At 46.1% G+C, this 21177-nt stretch overlaps 1 protein-coding gene across 3 annotated transcripts; it reads right to left on the reverse strand.

Moving 5' to 3' along the window:
• Window positions 1-914: 914 nt before the first annotated feature.
• Window positions 915-11785, reverse strand: ZNF175 (zinc finger protein 175). 3 transcript variants are annotated; one of them, XM_054587236.1, is made up of 5 exons: window positions 11726-11785; window positions 9882-10140; window positions 8813-8939; window positions 8458-8553; window positions 915-3705 (listed from the first exon to the last, which is right to left on the reverse strand). In XM_054587236.1, exons 1-5 carry the CDS (start codon window positions 11740-11742, stop codon window positions 1898-1900), a joined length of 2307 nt encoding a protein of 768 aa, XP_054443211.1. In that variant the 5' UTR covers window positions 11743-11785; the 3' UTR covers window positions 915-1897. The 3 variants fall into 3 exon arrangements, with proteins under 3 accessions (XP_054443211.1, XP_054443213.1, XP_054443212.1); XM_054587238.1 differs by having other exon boundaries at window positions 9882-10050; window positions 11676-11729; XM_054587237.1 differs by lacking the exon at window positions 8458-8553.
• Window positions 11786-21177: the final 9392 nt, after the last annotated feature.

Raw genomic sequence — 21177 nt, forward strand, 5'->3', positions numbered from 1 at the left:
CTGGTCCTGGGTCGCCCCGGAGCCCTGGGCTCACATGGCTGTCGCTGCCCCCAGTCCTGGCTTCCTGGCCCACATCCAGCACAGGTGGCAGCAGGATGGGCGGCGGAGCTGCAGTCCCTCTACACCGAGCTCACCGTGGACACCGTCCCAGCCCCAGGAGCCCCGGCGCCAGGTGTCTGGGGCTGGAACGGAATCCCTCCGACAGGCTGCAGGGAAGCCCTCCCACCAATCCCACCTGGTTTCTTACTAAAGGAGAGCTTGTCTAGCTCACGTCTGCGCTCTGCCACCCCTAATCCTCACCCTTTCATTTCCATTCATTCGCTCAGGGCCCCACTCGGATTCAACACGCACTGGTTTTCTCCACACGGGTCCAAGCGCTTAACACCCCCCCCTGCCACCCTTACTTCTCATGCAGACTCATGGGTAGGCACTATTGTAACCTTCCTCTTGAAAACCAGGACAGATGGATTAAATGACTTGCCTAACTGATGTAGAATCAAACACAGGAGCCTGGCTCCTGGGCATGTCCACTTAGAAATTACACTATTCTGCTTTTTGTGGCCAAAAAAAAAAAAAAAAAAGGCAGGGAAAAGAATAAAAATTTACATCATGTCCACATGATAGAAAACCATGCAGCCGTTGAACAGCTGTACTGTATGAAAAAAAACAAGATGCCCACACGCGTTTGCTGATTTGGTATTTATAAAACAGAGGAAAGAGTTGCTATTTGATACATAGGTATGAGCATGGTAATGAGTGTATGTGGATAACAGGTGTTGGCAAGCTTCTGTAAAGGGCCAGAATAAATATTTTTGGCTTATAGGTAATAAGGTCTTTGTCACAATTACTCAACTCTGCCACTGGGGCACAAAAGCAAACACAGACAATAAACAAATGAGGATGAATGTGTCCCAATAAAACTTTATTAAAAAAAGAACATGTGTCTGACCAGATTTAGCCGATGGCCAATTTGCTCACTCCTGGTGTACATGACTAGGAGTCTGTATACAAATATGAAAGAGCCCATAACCAGTCCATACGCTGGTTACCTATGAGGGGCTCATCACAGATGGTGGAGGCAGAAAGAAAAGGGAGGGTAGAGCTGAGCTACTCATGAACAAAGAAACTACACTGTGAAGACCAGTATACATTATACAGTCACATTTATGCATTTACCAAAAATGTAAGTTCATACGTCTATGTAAATAATTGTGCAACCTCAGGATATAAATAGCAATAGGGAATAAATTTAATAAACAGTTGAATTCTTTAAAAAATATATAATCTACCCACACCTCCTGTTACGCAGATTCTGTAGCAGACACTACAGAACTGGGTGGGGCGTGGGTGTGTGTATGTGTGTATACACATATATTGACCTGACTGCATATATATATGCAGATACTACATATACTTATATAAACAGATACCATATACATACATCCATAATATTGTCCAGTCATCATTCAGTTTGCTTACACTTTTAAAAATATTGATATCTCACATTAAACAGGGTTATCATTAAGATGATTAGCCACAAACCAGCCTATAAATAATCTGGTAACTGTCATCCCTTTCTATAGAAATATTTTTCTCAGTACATTAGCCAAGATTTCTTCCCCAGGTGAATTTTATAATCCTTAACAAAGGTAGTACAAATATGGACAATTTCACACATTGTTAAAAGTTCTTTTTTGGGAGTTTCCCTCACATAAAATAATGTGTGACTTATGACACGCAATGCATTTCCTAGAATTTTTCTGGAGCATAAATTCTGTAACATACAATTAAATTTGACTCATGAAATATTTTTCTTCAAGAGACTTGGAGTTTGTTTCATTTATGTATACAAAAATTTGTACTAGGTATTGATTTCCAGGTGAAGCCTTTCACAGAATTAACTGCTTTTGTAAGATTTGTCTCTGGTATGAGTTGTTTGGTGTTTATTAAAATTTGACCTATTGTTGAAGGCCTTCCCACATTTAGTACATACATAGGGTCTCTCTCCTGTGTGAATTCGCTGATGCACTTTGAGTTGTGGTTTCTTACTGAAGGATTTTCCACAGTCACGGCATTCATAAGGTTTCTCTCCAATATGAGTTCTCTGATGTGTCGTCAACTCTGATTTTTGGATGAAGGCATTCCCACACGTGCAACAGGCAAAAGTTCTCTCTCTAGTGTGAGTCATCTGATGTTTATGGAAATTTGATCTCCCGTTGAAAGCCTTTCCACATTCAGTGCACACGTAGGGTTTCTCTCCAGTGTGAATTCGCTGATGCTCTTTGAATTGTGACTTAGAAGTGAAAGCCTTCCCACAGTCACCGCACTTGTAAGGCTTCTCTCCGGTGTGGATTCTCCGATGCATGCTGAGGATTGACTTCTGGTTGAAGGCTTTTCCACATTCACTGCATACATGGTGCCTTTCTCCAGTATGAATCTTCTGGTGTATGTTGAGGTGTGACTTTTGGGTGAAGGTTTTTCCACAGTCACTACACTCATAAGGCTTCTCCCCAGTGTGAATTCGATGATGTATATCAAGTTGTGACTTGGAAATGAAGGATTTCCCGCAGTTGTGGCACTGATAAGGTTTCTCTCCTGTGTGACTTCTTTGGTGCACAATTAGGTGAGCCTTCTGGATGAAGGCCTGCCCGCATTTGATGCACACGTACGACTTCTCCCCTGAATGGATTCTCTGGTGCAAGCTGAGCGTTGACTTCTGGGTGAAGGCCTTCCCACATTCGCTGCACGCATACTGTCGTTCGCCAGTATGAATTTTCTGATGTATAATGAGGGTCGAATTCTGGGAGAAGCCTTTCCCACATTCGCTGCAATTGTATAGTTTTTCTCTCATGTGAGTTCGTTGATGTCTGAAGAGAGATAGCGTCTGGAAAAAGGCTTTTCCACATTCATGGCATTTATGGGGTTTCTTCCTAGTGTGAGTTTTCTGATGTGTAATCAACTCTGACCTCTGAACAAAGACTTTTCCACATTCCTTACATATATTAGGTATGCTGCCTATGTGATCTGTCAGATAGTCACCAAACTTTGGTTGCGAGGCGAAGGCTTTTCTGCATTTGCTGCATTCCTGGAGGTTTTCTACACTATGGAATCTCTGTTGCCTAAGGAGGCGCGGCTTCTGGGTGAAGTCCCTCCCACATTCGGTACACTTACCTGGTTTCTCCAGAGTATGAGTTTGAGGTTGTGTGAGTGACTGTTTGTGGCTGAGGACTTTTGGACGTTGATTACCTTTGCAGAAGTTCTTTCCTGTGTGAATATTCTTGCAGTTGGCATGGGAAGAGCTACGGGTGAGTAGCTGACTAGATCCCACAATCTCATCAAGGTGTTTTGTGGTGTTGCTTTGATTTTGACTATTTAATTCTAGGTTAGGCTTCAAACTTCTTGCAAGTGAACGTTTATGGCATCTTTTTTGCGAAGGAACAAGGTGGGGCCTCACGTGAATGATTGTCCCAGGGTCCTTATATTCACAATCTTTCTCTGTATTCATTTTTTTCTTGTTGAGGAAAGCCCTCTGATGCGAAGGTTCATTTTGATTTGGCTGATCTCTCACGGTACGGCCAGCATCCTTCCACAGTTCTGCTAAAACGGAACACCAAGAACCACCTCTTGTGACCTTGCCAGCCAGGCCATGAAATGAAGCTGTTCCAGAAATGTCCTGTTGTGGAGTGTTGAGACCAAACTTCGTATCTAGAAGGAGAAAAAGATGAAACAGACATGAGTAGTTAGAGGACAGGGAAAGAGCTGAGTCGCATAACAACGGTGGTGGTGGTGGTGGTGGTGATGAAGCAGTCTCACGGCCCTTATGCGTCCAGCCTTTATCTACATAGCACTTTGCATTTGCCAGGCAAATGTTCTATGTGATGCACACATAAACTCATTTAATCCTCCCAACAACCTAGGAGGTGACCACACTCATTATCCCCATGTTACAGAGAAAGAAAAGGAGGCAACGGATGGGTGGGTGAGTGGTCGAAACCACTTTGTTCACCAATGGGGGAAATTAGACTTAAACAAAGGCAACCTGGCTCCGCTTATGCAGGCAGTTGAGATACCCAAACCTAGTGAGATGACTACAGGATAAAAGGTAAGACAGACAAAGACAGACAAGGGTGCTCTAGGGCAACATCTGTGAATAGCCAAGGCTTGAAGGAAGAGGCTCAGAGTATAGGTCTTTGTAAAACTCAATAAAGGCAACCTTGTCTAAAATGGTGTCTCCAGACCAAAAGGCAGCCTCTCATGCATTACCACTGGAGGTTTATCACACACCCCAGCAGGAAGAACTGCCCCTTGCATTTCCAGCAGGCTTTAAGATCTAAGTTGTTATTAATCTCCCAGCTCCCTTGCTCTTGTTAGAAACAATACCAAATCAGCCATATATATCCTCTAAAAAATCTGTTGAAGTGTCAATCCTGACATAGCCAAGCAGTTAAAGAATACGTATGACCAAAGTCAACTCTCTGTGGAGTTGAAATTTGTTTTTTTTCAATCCAGGAATATCTACATATCCCAAGAAAGGTACGTGGAAAGACCGGACAAGCAAGCTCTCCCCTAGAATCTGTTTCACCCGCCTCCACGGAAGTTAATTGTGGCCAGGTATGTGGCTGCCAAGCTACAGAACAGTTCACAGTTTCTTTTGCAATGAAATGTGACAAGACTGGTTTTGCTGATGGAATATGCATATAACATTATGTGCCAGCTCTGGGCCAGGATGGTAAACCACGGGTTCTCTGTACCCTCCACCCCTTTCCTGCCAAGTAGAACCTGCTCGCGAGGCAGTACACCTTCCATCATACAGACAACATTAGCATAAGGGACAGTGCAGCAACGACAAGAGAAAAACTCAGAGACCTGAGGGAATACAGAAAGGAAGGCTTCCTGACGACCTGCCTTTTAGAACTGTTTATTTTTTAAAATTTATTTTTTAAAGATTTTACTTATTTATTCTAAGAGGGGAAGGGAGGGAGAAAGAGAGGGAGAGAAATATCAATATCTGGTTGCCTCTCACGTGTTCCCCCCGCTCCCCCAGGGACCCAGCCTGCAGCCCAGGCCTGTGCCCTGACTGGGAATCGAACTGGAGACCCCCTGGCTCACAGGCCAGCACTTAATCCACTGAGCCACAGCAGCCAGGTCTAGAGAGCAACCACATATTGATGTTTCTCTCCCTCTCTTTATCCCTCCCTTCCCCTCTCTTTAAAAATAAATAAAATCTTAAAAAAAAAAGACCGTAGGAGAGAAATTATTATACCGGACCTTGTTTTCTTTTTGTTATAACTTTCAGCTTTATGCTACCAAAGATACCTTTTTCAGGCGGAGGGTGGCCAAGAACAGGAATCACTGATCATCTAATTTACTTGTATAGAACACAAGACATAGCAAAAAAAAAAAAAAAAAAGTGGCTAACACCCCACTAGAAATTTAAATACGAGTATGATATGACCATCACATCTTATTTCCTTTGACTTTCAATCAGTTTTGGATAAACTATATTCCAGACCCCTTGTCCAACCTCATTCATCTCTTGCTTTTTAAAAAATAATGAGAATGCTCTTTAACTTCATCATTACCTATCTTTATTGTGGTAAAAACACAATATAAAATTTACCATCTTAACCACTGAAGTCTACAGCTCCGTCGTGTTAGGTACATTGACACTGTTGTGTGACCGCTCTCCAGAACCTTTCACCTCGTGAAACTGAAACTCCACACTCATGAAACACAACTCCCCTGGGCCCCTCCCCTCAGCCTCTGGAAACTGCCCTTCTGTTTTGTTTCTACGAATGTGACTACTCTAGAAAACCTCACATAAGTGGAATCATACAATACTTGTCTTTTTGTGACTGGCTTATTTCACATACAATGTCCTCAAGGATCATCCGTATTATAGCATGTCAGAATTCCTTTTTAAGGAGGAATAATATTACATGGTATGTACATACCACATTTGTTTATCCATTTTTCCATCAATAGACAAGTGGGTTGTTTCCGCTTCTTGGCTATTGTGAATAGTGCTTCTATGAACATAGTATGCAAATATCTCTGCTTTTGATTTTTTTTTTTTTTGGATATATACCCAGAAACAGAATTGCTGGATCATATGTTATTTCTGTGTTTAATTTTTTGAGGAGTTGCCACATTTTCCACGGTGGTTGCCCCATTTTTGCATTTCCACCAAAAGTGCACAACGGCTCCAATTTCTCCACATCCTCACCAACACTTACTACTTTTTTTTTTTAATAGTAGCCATTCTAATGAGTGTGAAGTGATATCACACCGTGGTTTTGATTTGTATTCCGCTAATAATTAGTGATGTTGGGCATCTTTTCATATGGTTGATTGTTGACTATTAGTATATTGTCTTTGGAGAAATGGCTATTCAACGCCTTTACCTATATTTTAATTGTTTTTTTTTAAATTGCATTTTTCACTCTTAAATAGCAATTTTACTCAAACATTGGCTTTCATTTATTCTGAGTATCTAACACCCCGAGTTTCCAGGTGTCTCTTTGGAACATTTTTAACTTTTCACTTCTTTCTGAACTAGTTGATATTCAATCCAGTGCCCAAGATATTCAATATAAAACATCAGAATTGTGCCAAAAGCTTATCCATATTCTCCAGCACAGCTTAACACTGTTGCTTCAAAATAAGTCCAATTTATTCCCAAATCCAAGCATGTATTTATGTCCTCTATCCCCATTTTGCCTGTTCCTTTAATTCAAAATGGCTTTATGACCAGCTGTAAGTGCTGTGCTCTTAAAATTGCCTCCCAGTGTCCCTGCACCTCTAAGATGATACCGTTTTTTTCCTGACCTTCAAAAGCAGTCACTTATTGTTTGAGTAGTCTTTCATTAAATAGATAGGACTAATGCCAAAAAGCCTAATGATTTTAACATCTCATGCTGTTATCCACTCTATTCAATTACAATCTCTGATCCTTTGAATTTACTTTAGCAGGTATTTAATCTTTCTAAATAAAGCAAAATATTCTTTTCTGCCCATCTTCAGAAATTCAATAATTTTTATACCCTGAGTGGTTTCATGCTTAAGACTGACATAATGAAAATTAAGTAGGGAGAGTACAAAATAATAAAAGGATCATAGGTAGAGAGAACCACCTAACAGACAATATATATTGCCTGTATATATTATGTTTATATGAAGAACATGTGAAAACAATGAAGTAGAGGATGAGTAATGAAACTAGTCGGATACATTTTTAAATTTGAAATATGTGGCTATGGTGATAATGTCATTGAAATAACTATATTTTTCTGTAACTGTATTTTGTATTAAAATATTTTTCGTGAAAAAGTAACAAAATATCAATATTTGTGGTAATAAAATATGTAAATAGCCTCTTGGCTGAACACATAATAAATGTCGGGAATCCACAAATCTCCTTAGGAACAGAATAACCCAAGCCTCAGAAAATAGAGAGCTGCTTTGTGGTGATACCACTGGCATTAGGAAAAAGGATCAACTAAACTTTCAGTGCAAAAAGAAAAAAATGGTAGGATTCCTAAAATAAATTAGAAGACTGAGCTGGAAGAGCTAAGAAAGACGTAAGAATTTGACAAAATGACCTACATAGGGTGAGAAGAATTTCAGATTGGCATGCACAGTACTTTAATTTCTGATCTCCAAAAAATAAAGGGAGTCATCCCATGGGAACCGTCACCACGTAGCTAAACAGGGCAACAGAACACAGTGTAGGCACGGGGACTGGGGGGGTTGGTACAGGGATCATCAGAAAACTATGAGGCCAAAGGATCAGAATAGAAGGGGCCTCTAAAGCAAGTCCTATTCGAAAGAATGACCAGAGGGAAGCATAGAGCCCCAAGCTGGAGACATCACAATCAGAGGAAAGAGAAGAAGGGAGACCCAGCAAAGGAAAGAAAAATCGGTGAACTTGGGGTCCAAATAAAAAGGAAAAAAAGCCTTGAGAGAACCCCATGGACACAAAGGGATAATATAATACAACAAAAGCAACGTACACTTGGAAAACCCAATCAGATAACAGATACGATGAGATCGTCTGACCGTTACGAGGAAAATGAAATCAAGACATGGAAGAGCCCTTTTTTTACCCATCACATGGGTTATAGATAAGAAATGTAGTAAATGCTAAGTGTTGGCAAGCAAGGTATGTGAACTGGAATTCTTGTGCACAGCACAGGGGAGTACAGATTGTGCAGCCCGTCTGTAGAGCAATACGGTTTATCAGTCAAATGGAGCGTACGTAAATCCTATGATCGGGCCGTCTGGCTCCAGAGTATTCACCTAAGAAATTCTGACGCCAGCCCCTGGGGGCATCTACAAGATCATCAGCTGCAGGGGCTGGGAGTAGGAAGCAACCTAAGTGTCCACCAGTGTGGGAATGGATGAGTGTGGTAGGTTGAATAACGGCCCCAAAGGTATCCATGTCTGCCAGGCACTCACCTTGGTGCCTCCGATGTGGGAGTTCAGCCTCGCCTCCCCATAGCTCCTTTTCTTTCTCCATCCTGAAAATGACCTCTGGGTTGGGAATGTGACACCCTGTTAATAAGCACACATACTGCACTCAGATGCAGTCCTGGGCTTTAGAGGCCACTCAATGAAGCCTTGCATGCACTCCGCAGAAAAGGCAACACCTTCACTAAGAGCACAGTGCTACTTCAGACGCCCCAAAAGAAGGAACCGTTTAGGACAAAACCAAAGACAAAGCAATTCCGTCCTACAGATGGCCCCATGGCACTCCACAAGGAAGGAAACGTCAAGGAGGCCCATCCAGGATTCCCAGGGCGTGTGTGCTCACCCACAGAGAAGAGGTGGCTGTAGATCTCCAGCATCACGTCCAGGTACAGGCGTCTCTGGGCAGGGGTGAGCTGATGCCACTCCGCCCTACTGAAGTCCACGGTCACGTCCTCAAATGACACTGATCCCTAGGTGAATTACCCCAGCTCTATGTGAATTAGTCATCGTTGGTAAATAGGAAAGATACATGCACAGACAAGTCCTTAATTTTTTAAAAATAATATTAATGTTACTTTTAATGTCTTCTATTATAAAATATTCCATCAGGTTCAGATGATTTTGAAAACACTTAAGAAACATATATCTTCTCACAATATATTAGTTTACAGTGATAAAAAGCCATGCATTTATCATAACTTTTTAAAATAGAACATCTCTGTAATTTGAGTATAAACCTATCACAGGACAATGATGCACTAATTATTACGGCTACTCATTATTATTTTAAAACACACAAAGTGTCATAAATATACAGAAAAACATAGAACTTCAGGAAATCTTTAGTATGTCCAACTATCCTGCCTTCTCATTCCCAAATATTAGTATCTATGGGCCGTTTTTAAAACACTGTTCTCTGGCATTCTTATTCGACTCTTAAAATGGGAAAAACCACATGGTTCTTAAAGGCAGTTCTTGCTCTAGGATCCTATGACTCTGAAAACTGTGAAGACAGAGGGGAGACGAGCCCACCCAACAGAGCAGGTTAAGTAGGAGTCAGGTGGGGACCAACTGAGAATATGCCAAGGCCCAGTGGTAGATGAAGGCTCTTAGCCTGTGCTGAGCAGGAAGGAGTTAGCATATTCTTGCTAGGGCTTCCCACCCAGACCAGGGGCTAAGTTTTCTTCCTTTGACCCAGGGCCCTCTTCTCTAACACAGCGTCCTTCATTGGCCAGTTCAGTTTCCTCTATAACACAGACGGCTTGTGAACATGAGCTGACGTCAGCCTCCTGTGGTCCACTCTCAGCACAGGACGATCCAGACCGTCTCATGCACAGGGAGTCCAGATGTGGCTCCTTCCTGTGTCTGCCTGGAAGTTCTCGACAGCTGTCCCTGGGGCTGCCCCTGCTTACCTCACATAATCCATCCTGCTCCTCTGGACCCGGCACCTGCGGCCTCGGGGGCAAATTCACATCAGCAGCCATGTCCTCTCTGGGCTTCTGCTCTGGGTCTCTCTTGCAGACAACCCCACTTTTCCCAGGAGCCCGGAGCTGCGTGAGCATCTGGAGGCTCCAGTCAGAGCTGCTGGGAAGAGGCCAGGCTGTGAAGGGAGATCCTATAGCCACGAAGACATGGCCTGACCCAGGGGCTCTGAAGAGACACCAAGAAGCCCTGGAAAGGCAATGACCACATAGTCACTCATCTACTGTTTGCTCTAAACAAACATTTCCGATGGCCCTTAAGTGAAGTTCACTGTACTAGATACTGTGTGTGCAATAAGCCAAGTTCAGAAAAACTACAACTCTAGTTATTAATTAGTGAAAAATAACGAAAAGACCATGAGTTTTGACTAAGCTTAAGGAAGGTTTAATTGCAGCTTTGCCACCCTTTTAGTGGTGGGAATATGAAGCTATTACTTTAGTTGTTTTCAAAATGAGGAAAGTTTTTAGCACAGGCATTGGGAAACTTACATGACGTGCGGCTTATTAACCCCTCAGCACCTGCTTGGTATTTAGTAAACACTGAATAAAAATCAGCAAGTTGCAAGTCAGGTACTGGATGCTGTTACATAACTCGCCTTGAGGTCACTCCGTCTGCGAAGGGAATCAGCCCCGTGTCCACCTCATTCTAGACTGCACACGCCTGCCCCCATCCAGTGCGGTCCCCTACAGAGACAGCTTCCAAAAACCGTTTTTATTTCCTGTCGTCTTCAGAGAGCTGAGACTTAGTTGGCCGTGTTGGGTATGACTAATCCAAGCTTCTGGGCATTTTCAGTGCTCATCCGTAACACCCTAGACAGCCCTGTCTTTTCTGACAAAAATTCAAATTCACTGCACTCAACCTCACCGCGACCTAACAAAGCCACAGACACGCATCAGGCCCCCTAATCCCTGACCATTTCGGGCCTGTCCACATGAACTGCCCCTGACCCACTACACCCCCAAGGCAGGCATTGGCAGGTCTGACTGTACGGAATGTAAGTTCCAGAAATCCGCAGTGAGTGGACCACAGGACTGCCAGGCCTGGAAATGCCTCCCAGCCTCGGACAAGGCCCGGCTCCTGAGGTCATCACTACCTTGATTGCCAGTAACTGTGTCCCAGAGAGTGTGATTTCCACAGGACCCCAAATAACCCCCAACATGGGGTTCCAAATAACCCCCAACATGGGGTTCCAAATAACGCACCCCACAAGGAAGCCATCACCGATCGGCGCAGCCGCCGATCACTGACCCTAACCGCGACCGCAGGCGCCCAAGGAGAGGCCAGCACTTAAGTACCATCCATCCCTGAAGAACCCCAACACTCACTGCCCAGGAAGCAATGCAGTCGACTGGTTCCCATATGCTACCCTGAGCCCCCACTTCACCGATTTCACAGGTCTCCAATCACCGCCCCCCACCCAAGTGAGTCACAATGTGTCCCTCAAAGTCCTCCAATCCCCGAAGCTCCTGCTCCCGGATCCATCACTACCTCTATAAAATCTGATACTAAAGAACACTTGGAATTTAAGTTACAAAAAATACTTATATGCCTGCCAAAAAAAAGGCGCAAAGAATGAAAATTTACGAGTCAATCTCCCAACTTCAATTCGAACCCCCCCAACATACCTCACAGCCCCCCATCACTAAGAACTCCACCCCACAGATTCCCCCATCTCTCACTCCCCAGACCCACGTCACTCGTCCCCCAACCCTTACATCACTCACACCAAGCTGATTGCACCTCACTAATCCCCACTGCTTGTGTTCCACATCACCTGCGCGTCCCACACATTTAGAAACAGTCGATCACGTAAACAGAATGGCTGCTCGGAGTCGCGTTCTACGTGGGTGAATTGTGCGCATGCTCACTAGAATTTTTGAAGCCACATCCTGCCAATAGTTACCATGGCGTCTTACGTCGTTCCTACCCCACAGTTCATTTTCTTCCAGGAACTGACAGGAGACCGACGTGGCTCTGGAGGCCGCCATTTTTAAGAGAACTTTGATTCCGTACAGCCAGGTTTTGCCTTTGCAATCTCGGAGTAAAGTCTTGGGGGCTGCCTCACGTTGGCGGGAGACCTAGTAAATGGATGTCTATTTCTAGGACAAACTGACATTATCTATTCTGAAAAATACCTTTTCTGTGTATTTTCACACGGATTAAAACCCCGCTCTCAGAGTCCAGATATCCTTCTTCCCTCCCACGACTAACTCTGCACAGAGAAGCTAATGGAGACATGCTGGGAGCCCAGAGGGTGTTGGGTGGGCTTGGCCGAACTCCCCTCCAGCGCCAGGTTCCGCGGGGGGCAGCTCCAGCCCCTAGGCTCCGGGCTTGCCTCTACAGGGTCCAGCTCAGCCTAGTGAGGGCCTTGGTGTCAATCACACAGACAAAACAGGGATTGGCGCTTCTCCAGTGTCCTGCAGGTGAGAGAGCTCAATGGTAGAGACAAAGAAAAAGGGGCAACAAAGGCGCACAAAGATTCTGGAGTTGACTGCTTGGGTTTGAAGCCATGTGTTCAAGTGTGGGCCCGTTAATTCACCTCTCTGTACTGCAATTTCCTATTTCATAAGGTTGTGAGGATTGGATAATTAAATGATCACGTGCAAAATATTTAAAACAGTACTGTTACATAATAAAAACGAACTGTCACATGAGAAAAATAATACTTATTTTATTTCATCCATTCAATAAATATCTATTAGGTTTCTATGATGTGCTCAGGAAAAAATTGCATAAGGTCAATGTTTGCAAAAGTGTTTGAGGATTTCAACATCCCCCCCACCCAAACCATTAGTAAAATCCTTTGATATTCAGTTTGTTCTATTTTAAATCATCATGTCATCATTCTTGTTGCTTTTATAACAGTAATGGGTCTAACTCTTCTGTATCCTTCCAAATTCATGCTATTGGCACATTTTCCAGACATTATTTTTAATCATTGACCTCATAAAATTTTGCATCTCTTGAGAAATTTGCAACTGTACCTGTTACTCCTTTGCATTGTATTCACATTATATTGTAGGAAGTTTGCATCATTGGACTGAGAATGACTGAGGTAGATATTTGTGATACTGTGATTTATAATAAGAAATGTCACACAAAATATTTAATCTTCATCCTCGTTTCTGGCAAAGCTCCCCAAACTCTTGGAATTTCCTAAGTGATGAAAGCAATAAATGTGTCTTTTGTTATGACGAAGTGACTTTGGGAAAGTATCTGAGAATGGAGGCTGGGTGCCAGGGGAACCAACTAAGTGTTTAGAGGGAACAGCCAGTGATTTAATTAACCGCGCCTATATACTGAAGTCTCCCTAAAAACTCAGAAGGACAGGGTTTGGACAGCTTCCGGGTTGGTGAACATGTGGAGATTTAGGAAAATGGTGCACTTGATGGGAAAGGGCGCTGAAGCCCTTTCTCCACACCTTGCCCTGCATATCTCTTCCATCTGGCTGTCTCTGAGCCTCATCCCATTGTCTGGCTCCTAAACTCGGAAGGGAAATCGTGGTTTCATGGAACCACAAGTCAGATGGTTTTCGGTGAAGAAGCTCAGCAGGCCAAGCATTTATTGGGTGGAAGGAGACACAGCAAGGAGGGGGGAGGTCATGATCCCAATGGATGAAGTCTCAGGAGGTGAGGGGCTGGATCATGTGTGACGGGGCTGAAACTTCAGGACCTGCTGCAAGAGCCCATGTGGCTCCAAAACCTGGGAGAGAAGAGGTCTGAGAGGGTGGCCGAGGAGGAGTTCAGGGCAGTGAGAGAAGCAGAGGGCAAGGCTGTCTTGGTCCTCTCTGGGAGAGGAAAACCACGCTACAAAGGTAGAGCTTGTCGGGAATCCCAAGGAGGGTCTGTGAGGCAGGCTCCTCCTCGAACCTGTGGGTGAAAAAGGGCCACATCGTAAACCTGACAAGTTCAGGAGAGGCCTGCGTGGTGGCCTTACAAGCTCAGAGGTCTAAAGTAACCACATAGGAGGGTCTGAAATTAAAACTTCTTAACTAAAAGGGAGTCATAGTGGGTAATCATGTCCTAGGCTGACACCTTCCTTGACACAGGTCGATCTGGACCTTAAGTGAGCTTGTCTATTGTCTTTTTGCATGTACAGTAACACACCTTTGAAATACAAGAGTAATGCCCCCTTTTCCAAACCCCTCAGACACAATCTCCCACCAGAGCAAGAGACCACAAACCCCTCATTGTTATCCTGTTGCCCAAATACTATCTCGATGTGCTGCAGATGTTCATTGTTAGCTCTCCTGTACCCGCCATTGTTAAGGAAGTGCGTGTCTCTTCCTTTCGCTCTTTATCCAAACTCGGAGTTTCCCCTTTGCTTTCTCGCTCATCTACCTCCCGTGGAATTCCATGTAACCTGCCTTGTGCCTCCTCCTGTGACGGTGATGTCCAAGATAAACCGCAAAACTGCCATTCTCTGGAGCATTTCCTCAGTCCATGGAGATATTGCTTCCTGGCAATTGCCAGTTGGGCTCAAATAAACTCAAAAAAATTCTTACAGGTTTGGATGTTATTTACGTGACACTCCAAACTCTGACCTCTTAAATACTGGCCTTCGTGTTGAAGCATCGGGCATAGGAACAAGGGTAATTTGGGAGCTATATGGCCAGGGCTCCACAAGGCTCCATATGTGCCCTGACCCAGGCTGATGATGAGTAGGGGATGGGAGGATATGGTCCCAGGTGAATCCCCTGCATGGAGAAAGAATTACCCAAATTCCTGGCTCTCCTGAGGGAAGGTAGAGAAGGGTGTCCAGGAGCAAAAGGTGGTGGAGTCCGTGTGGGGGGAAGTGAAAGGAACAGAGCCCATTTCTGAAGTGTCCTCGGGGTGAATTGGGCTGAACCTTCGCTTTCCATGCAGTGGTTTTGGGTGTTCCTGTTGGACGGAAGGGTTTAAGGCAAAATTTAGGAATAGATGCCAGATGTGTGTCGGGAAGGGCTGATCAGATAGTGTGAAGGAGTTCTGAACTGGCCCTCCCGTCTCGGAGATGCCACCCCTGGTCCTACCGCTGTCCTTGCAACGGGAGGTCGAGTGGGCCGAGGCGCAGAAGTGCGGGGAGCAGACTCAGCTGAATGTCACAGCTGAATGTCGGATTCTCCACAGTGGCCCTAGAGGAGCCTGCAGGGCATGAGCTGCAGATGCCAGAGTTGGTCACTTTGCAGGTGGGCTTGCACGTGCTCGTGCCATGTACCTTCTCCAGCTACCCCCCGGATGATAGAATCACTTGGACCCACTTTCGATCTTCTGGCCCCCAGAAGGGGCCGACGTACATTAGGACCCTCAAATAAATAAACCAGGTCGAAGGCTGCAAGAGAGGACCCTGGGCTGCTTCCATGTCCTCAGGGGCCCCCAGACTAACAACGGCTTCCTGAACATCAGAGATGCCAGCAGGAAAGACGGGAGCGTGTGCTTACTTCGGTTGGAGAGGGTGAGGCTGGGGGACCCCTGGGGACGCCAAGGGAGGCCTCAACTTGATACTGGAGTCCAGGTTCTTGTCACGGCCCAAGAAGGGATTTGAGAGCATGACAGGAGGATTTAGCAAAGCACAGTACATGTGTTAAAGTGGGGTGCACTTGAGAAGTGAGAGAAGGCGACCTCAGAGAGCAAAATGCCCCAATGGGGTGTGGGTGGAAGATTTTTATTAAATGGGGGCAAGTTGTGGGGGTGGATAGGATGGTGCTTGGTTGCCAACACTGGTGTGAGGTGACTGCTGACGTGGCTCATCCTTGTTCCTCCTCTCCAGATAGCAATGTCTTTTTTCTTTTCTGTTTCTTTTCTTCTCTTTCTCTCTGTCTGTCTTTCTCATACCTCTCCTCCTCCTTCTTCTTTTTGGTTCTCTCAATAACAGGAAACTGCAAAGGAGAAGCAGGGGAACCAGTGGTCAGTGAAGGTCACATCTGTGACATTCCAGCCAAGGTGGCAAAGGGGAGGGTTAGAGTTTGATGCCTTTGTTCCCTTTTCTAACTTTCCTGCCACAATGTTGTGAAGTTCAGTTTCCAGTGTAAGACTCTCTTTCTGAATGTGACAGTTGGGCTGGGCCCTTACTCATATTGTAGGAGTGGAGATCAGAGCGAGAGTAGGTGGGCACAGGCTCAGAGGGGCGGTATCTTTGGGGCTGGTATAGACACCACTGCCAGAGTCAAACCCTGGAGTTCCCCCTCCGTGTCTCGGGCTTCTTTCTCTGTCTTCTCCAGCCCTCATCTAGACACCTGACATTCGCCTCTCAGCACCTCTGGAGTCTGGCCATCCTGGGACCCTAATTCGCTTCATGCCGACATCCTGTGACTGGAGGAAGCCCCTCCCCTTCTTCTGAATATGGAACACACGTATCTGCTTGGGTCCTGGGACAGCTCGCTCGTCAGATATCACCATCGTCCTGTAGACAGGCATGAACAGAGTAGCAAATGTAGACCAGGGGCAGAGGGTCACCAGGGTGGAGAGCCCTGGGTGCCTAGCAATGGGCAAAAACGCAAGCCCTTGCATGACCACTCCCTTAAGTATTGACCCCACAGAAAACATCCAGGCTTCAGCTGCGTTTCAGCGTCAGGCCCAGAAAAGCAGCAAGGCCATGGCTGACATCGGGGCCGATGCACCGAGATCCTTTCCTGAGGCCTCCAGAGAAGAGCCTTCAGGACAGCGAACCCAGCCCAGCTCCCTCTTTGAAGCACTCCCGTGCCTTCCCCACCCCCTTAGTTCCGAGGGGTCTCACTCGCTCCCCAGCGCACCCCAGACTTTTCCCCTTTTTCCCTTCTTCTTCCCCCAGGTGCGTTTTCTTGGCCTTTCTTTTCCCTAAGCTCCAAGGACCCTTCTTTGGCCTCTGTAACATGTCTCCTGAGCCTGAGCTCATTTCTTCTACAGCTCACTTCTTCTACCTCTCTGTCTCTCTCTATAAACTTTCTCTTAGAATTTGAGTCTCGGCTCTGAATTCTCTTAGCCAGAAATCAAGAACTGAGGGTGCTAAACGGAGGTCTAACACCTGGCGCTGATTTTGCAGCCCACCATCCAACAGCCCTGGCACCATGGCACCCACGTCACTTCCCAAGTGTCTTACCGAGGTCTCATGTGACCACGGAAACAGCCGTTTGGCTCAGTGTCTCCTGAGAGTCTGGGCCACGGCTTGTGGGTTATTGTGGGCGGTGACTGTGGGTGGAGAGTCAGGGCCTCGGGTTACCTGGAGCCGAGTCTTGGATTTGGGGTGGGGGCGGGGGGCCAAGAGGATGCCCAAACTGAAACTGACCTCAAAATGGAAGAAGGACATGTTGTCTTCTGAATTCAGAGGCTCCGCAGAACCTGACTGTGAGTGTCTTCTGAGGGAACAACACAGGAAGGAAAGAATTCCTCCTCTGCGGGGCTGCGATGGAGCGATGAGGTGTCTGTTGCACCTCAGAACAGAGTCCAGGTCTTGGGGTTTGCATGGTAGGAGGGCTGAGATCAGAAAGGCAGAGTGCAGGTTCTAGAACGCTCCCTGCCTTCTCTGTCTGCTGTCCTCAGGCCTTACTTTCCCCACCATGACAGAGACCTTCTTCTTGTCGAATCTTAAAGAGACTGCCCATCCTTCCTTCTCTGAACCACTTGGAGGGATCTTTTGTCTTGGTAGCTGACTTAAACTTCTCAGCTTCCCAAGAGCTAAATTCAGGCAATGGATATTACCTTTGAAGACCCCTCCTGATGCTATCTCTTTACCCCGCCTTTTTCAGGGCTTTTCGATATAATTATTCCCCCACAGGCAGTTTATTTGTATAGTGTCATATACTCAAAGGGTTTAAAGAGCATGTAGCAGAGAGTACCTCTCCCACCTCTGCTCCCCACCCCGGATTCCTAGTTTTCTTCATGTGAGGCATCCATTCTATAAGGGTATCTGATGTGTTCATCCAGAGATGTTTATGCATATATAAGGATATTTGTACACCTCTCTCTATGTGTAGATATAAATATAGATTTTGCATGAGCATTTTTGTGTATATGAGCATTTTTTAGACACTAAGCATCCTACACACATTGTTCGGTATCTTATTTTTAAATTAACAATTACCCTTCGGAATCCTTCCATGTTAGTAGATGAACTTCATCTTTTTTTTTTCCCAACTGCAAAGCATTCCACTGCCTATATGTATTACAATGTCTTTAAACTAAGGCATACTGATTGGGGGGGGAAAAGTTTCGCTGCTTATAAATACCACTGCAATGAATAATGTTGTACATCTATTTTGTATCTGTATGCATTTGAATTCCTCAATGAAAGGACACATGCATTTCTAATTTTGATAGATATGCCCATGGCTCTCCAAGAGGCTGACCCAGTGTGCATCCCCACTTCCCTGCGAAGTGTTAGCATCTCTGCTTCATTCCCACCTCAATGGCAGAAGGCATTAGCAATCATTTTGATCATTCTATCTTACCGATGAAAAACATACCCCACCATAGCTTTAACTTGCATCCCTCTTGTTAAACATAAAGGTGAGCATTTTAAAATAGGTTTCATAGTCATTAATATTTTCCATTCTACCCTGTTCTGCCATTCTTATGAAATGACCGTTCTTATCATTTTTCATTGTGATTAGCTTATGCAGTATTTTTGTCAGGATTTGAAGAAGTTCTTGTGATGTTGGGAAATACAATCATCACCTGTAATATAATGATCTATTTCTTTGCCAAGTTTATTATTTTCTTCTATCTTAGTTTGGCTTGGGTTTGCCTCCAGAATGTATGTAGTTGAGTTTGTAAGTCTTGGCTTCTCTTTTGTTAAACTCAGGTCCCTATTCTGCTTCAGTACCAAGGACAGCACCGGCTCCGATTTCTGGGGTTCATGGAGGACCAGCCTGTGTCTTGGCAGAAAAGAGCTCCCCGTTGTGGGAAAACTCCAATGGGAGACGTGGGAGAGGCTTGGGGACTGAAGGCGAGCAGGATAAGCTCCTCCTCAGATGCCATGCTGATGCCGAGGGGCGAGTCCCTAGTAAGGACTCCAGCCCCCAGCCAAGAGTGTTCTTGATTTCACAAGAAATAATTCAAGATCTGAGCCAGCATAGAGTTTTAAAGTGGAAGTACATTTTTTGAGCAGAGAGAATAAGCAAAAAAAAAAGGCCACTCTACAGACAGAGGGGTGGACTCTCCTCACAAGACCAAGGAGAGAGACGTCAGCCACCTCGAGAGTTGGAGCTTATATCTGTTCATAGTTTCTATGGAGAATTGCTGGTATGGGGAAATAGAGACTGGGAGAAGAACGCTGGGAGTAACTTGGACGTTTGCAAGGTGTCTTTTGTGGTCTGTTTTCCCTTTATGGAATGGGTAAGCGAAAAGGTGTGGGTGAGCAGCTATTAGTCCGCCTCTGCAATGCTCTCCTGGTGCTGGAGGCTCCTCGTGGTCTGCTCGCATCTCTCATCAGCCGGGTTCCATGTCAGGCAGCGCACAGCAGGCCCGTGACTTAACTTTGTTTAATTTTAGTTAATTTATATAGTTCTCATAGCCCTCTCCTCTACGATTGCCACCCTAGGAGATAGGGCCCTATATTCAGCCAGAGACAGACTGCTCACATACCCTGGGTTTCTTGCTGCTCAGAGCAGACTCCACCCCCAATTGCTGCAGAAACCCCTCCTTGTCTGGGATAAACCCCCATCCCCTCCTCATGTACTTATAGACAGGAAGGGCGCCTCTCTCGGACATGCCAATTCTCTCTTTCTCTTCCTCTTCTTCTCCCTCACCCATCCCCCTCCTCTCCTCTCCTCTCCTTTTGCTCTTGCTCAGTCTCTGGCTGGTACCTACGTAGAGCTCTGGAAGACAGAGAACAAAAGCACATGGTCCCTCACTGTCTGTTACAGTCTATAGCTCTGCGCCGAATCCTCAAAGATTGTAAAATATGCACCTAGGACCCTCAGGGGGCGGATGGAGGCCTTGCCTTGGAGATGATGGAAGACATGAACCGTGTCGGCCTACGAGGGACCTTGCTTAGACTGGGAAACCTCAGAGGCGTAACCTGAGAAATGGGCGGCTGCAGGGAGGAGGTAATTAGGAGAGAGAAGTCAGGTGACCGGTTGCCCACGGTGGGGAGCGATTGTGGAGGCTGGAGAGGCCGTGGAGAAGATGGGTAGGGATATTTTGTACTCATATGTGCTGGGTCCCAGGAACTGAGAGGAGGGACTAAACCCACTCATGTGTGGTCTCCCCCTGAACTCACACTGCCCACCCAAGACTGGCACTCCCGTGAGGGCTCCAGGCTCAGTCCTAGACTCTGCCCATAGGGAAGATGGATTCAAGAGTTGACCCAATGCTTCCTGAGGCCACCCAGGGTGCTCCGGCCTTGGGGCAAGTCCTACTCAGAGAGGATTTGGTCCCAGAAGAGTCTTGGAATCCCTCTCTTCTGTATCTATGAGAGGGGCGGGGCCTCCAGAAAGTATCTTGAGAAACTAGACCTTCGAACTCCACATCTCTCTAGAGGGAACTGGGTATTGGTCTTCAAGAGATGAGGGGCAGAGTTTCAGGGTACAGTAGAAGGGAAACGTGCACCTGCTATGGCCCAGGGGACAGAAGAGCTCAGCTTTCACTTCCCCTGCAGTGGCCTGAGAGAGAGGGGTGTCCCTGTTGAAGGGAGAGCTTTGGGGCAGAGACCAGATGTTTCCATCCAAAAAGAGTCCCAAGTTCTCTTACCACCCCACAGCGCCCCCACCTCCAGGCTAATCAGATGGTGCCAAGGGAACCTAGGCTACTCTTTGCAGCCCAGAGATGCGGGCGCTGCCGTGGCCGCGGCTGTGAGGGTGAGAGAGGTGTGCGGATGAAGTTTCCGGGCGAGGCGGCACTCACAGACTCTGTTGGTTGCGGGGGCCCCAGAGGACGGTGCCGATACGTGAACGTGTGGCCTTCAGTCAGTGAGAGCAAAGCGGGGCCGGCCTGTGCCTCTGGTCCCGTCCTCCTGTCCGACTCATGGCTCTCCTGGGCCAGCGCTAGCCTACTCGAAGCCCACCTTCCGATCCCAGATGGCGCCAGCAGACACAGCCATCATTCCCCTCTGGTCTGGTCACAGGCACCGCCGGAACCTGGAACAGAGAACCTGGGGCCAGTTCCACCTCCCTGGGGACCTACAGGCCTACAGTTGCCCTCTGAGCCTCAGATTCTCCGAGATTCAGGGAAGTGGGAATACTTCCCGACAGAGAGGGATGATGTGTAAGTTGTCTCTCAGTCTAGGGCTCTGTCTCTGAATGTGATACGTAGGCAAGGGCCCCCAGGAAAG

The sequence above is a fragment of the Pteronotus mesoamericanus genome, unplaced genomic scaffold (genome assembly GCF_021234165.1).
Source record: "Pteronotus mesoamericanus isolate MK-2021 breed Mesoamerican mustached bat unplaced genomic scaffold, CSHL_Meso_final scaffold_1135, whole genome shotgun sequence".
Taxonomy (NCBI): Eukaryota; Metazoa; Chordata; class Mammalia; order Chiroptera; family Mormoopidae; genus Pteronotus; species Pteronotus mesoamericanus.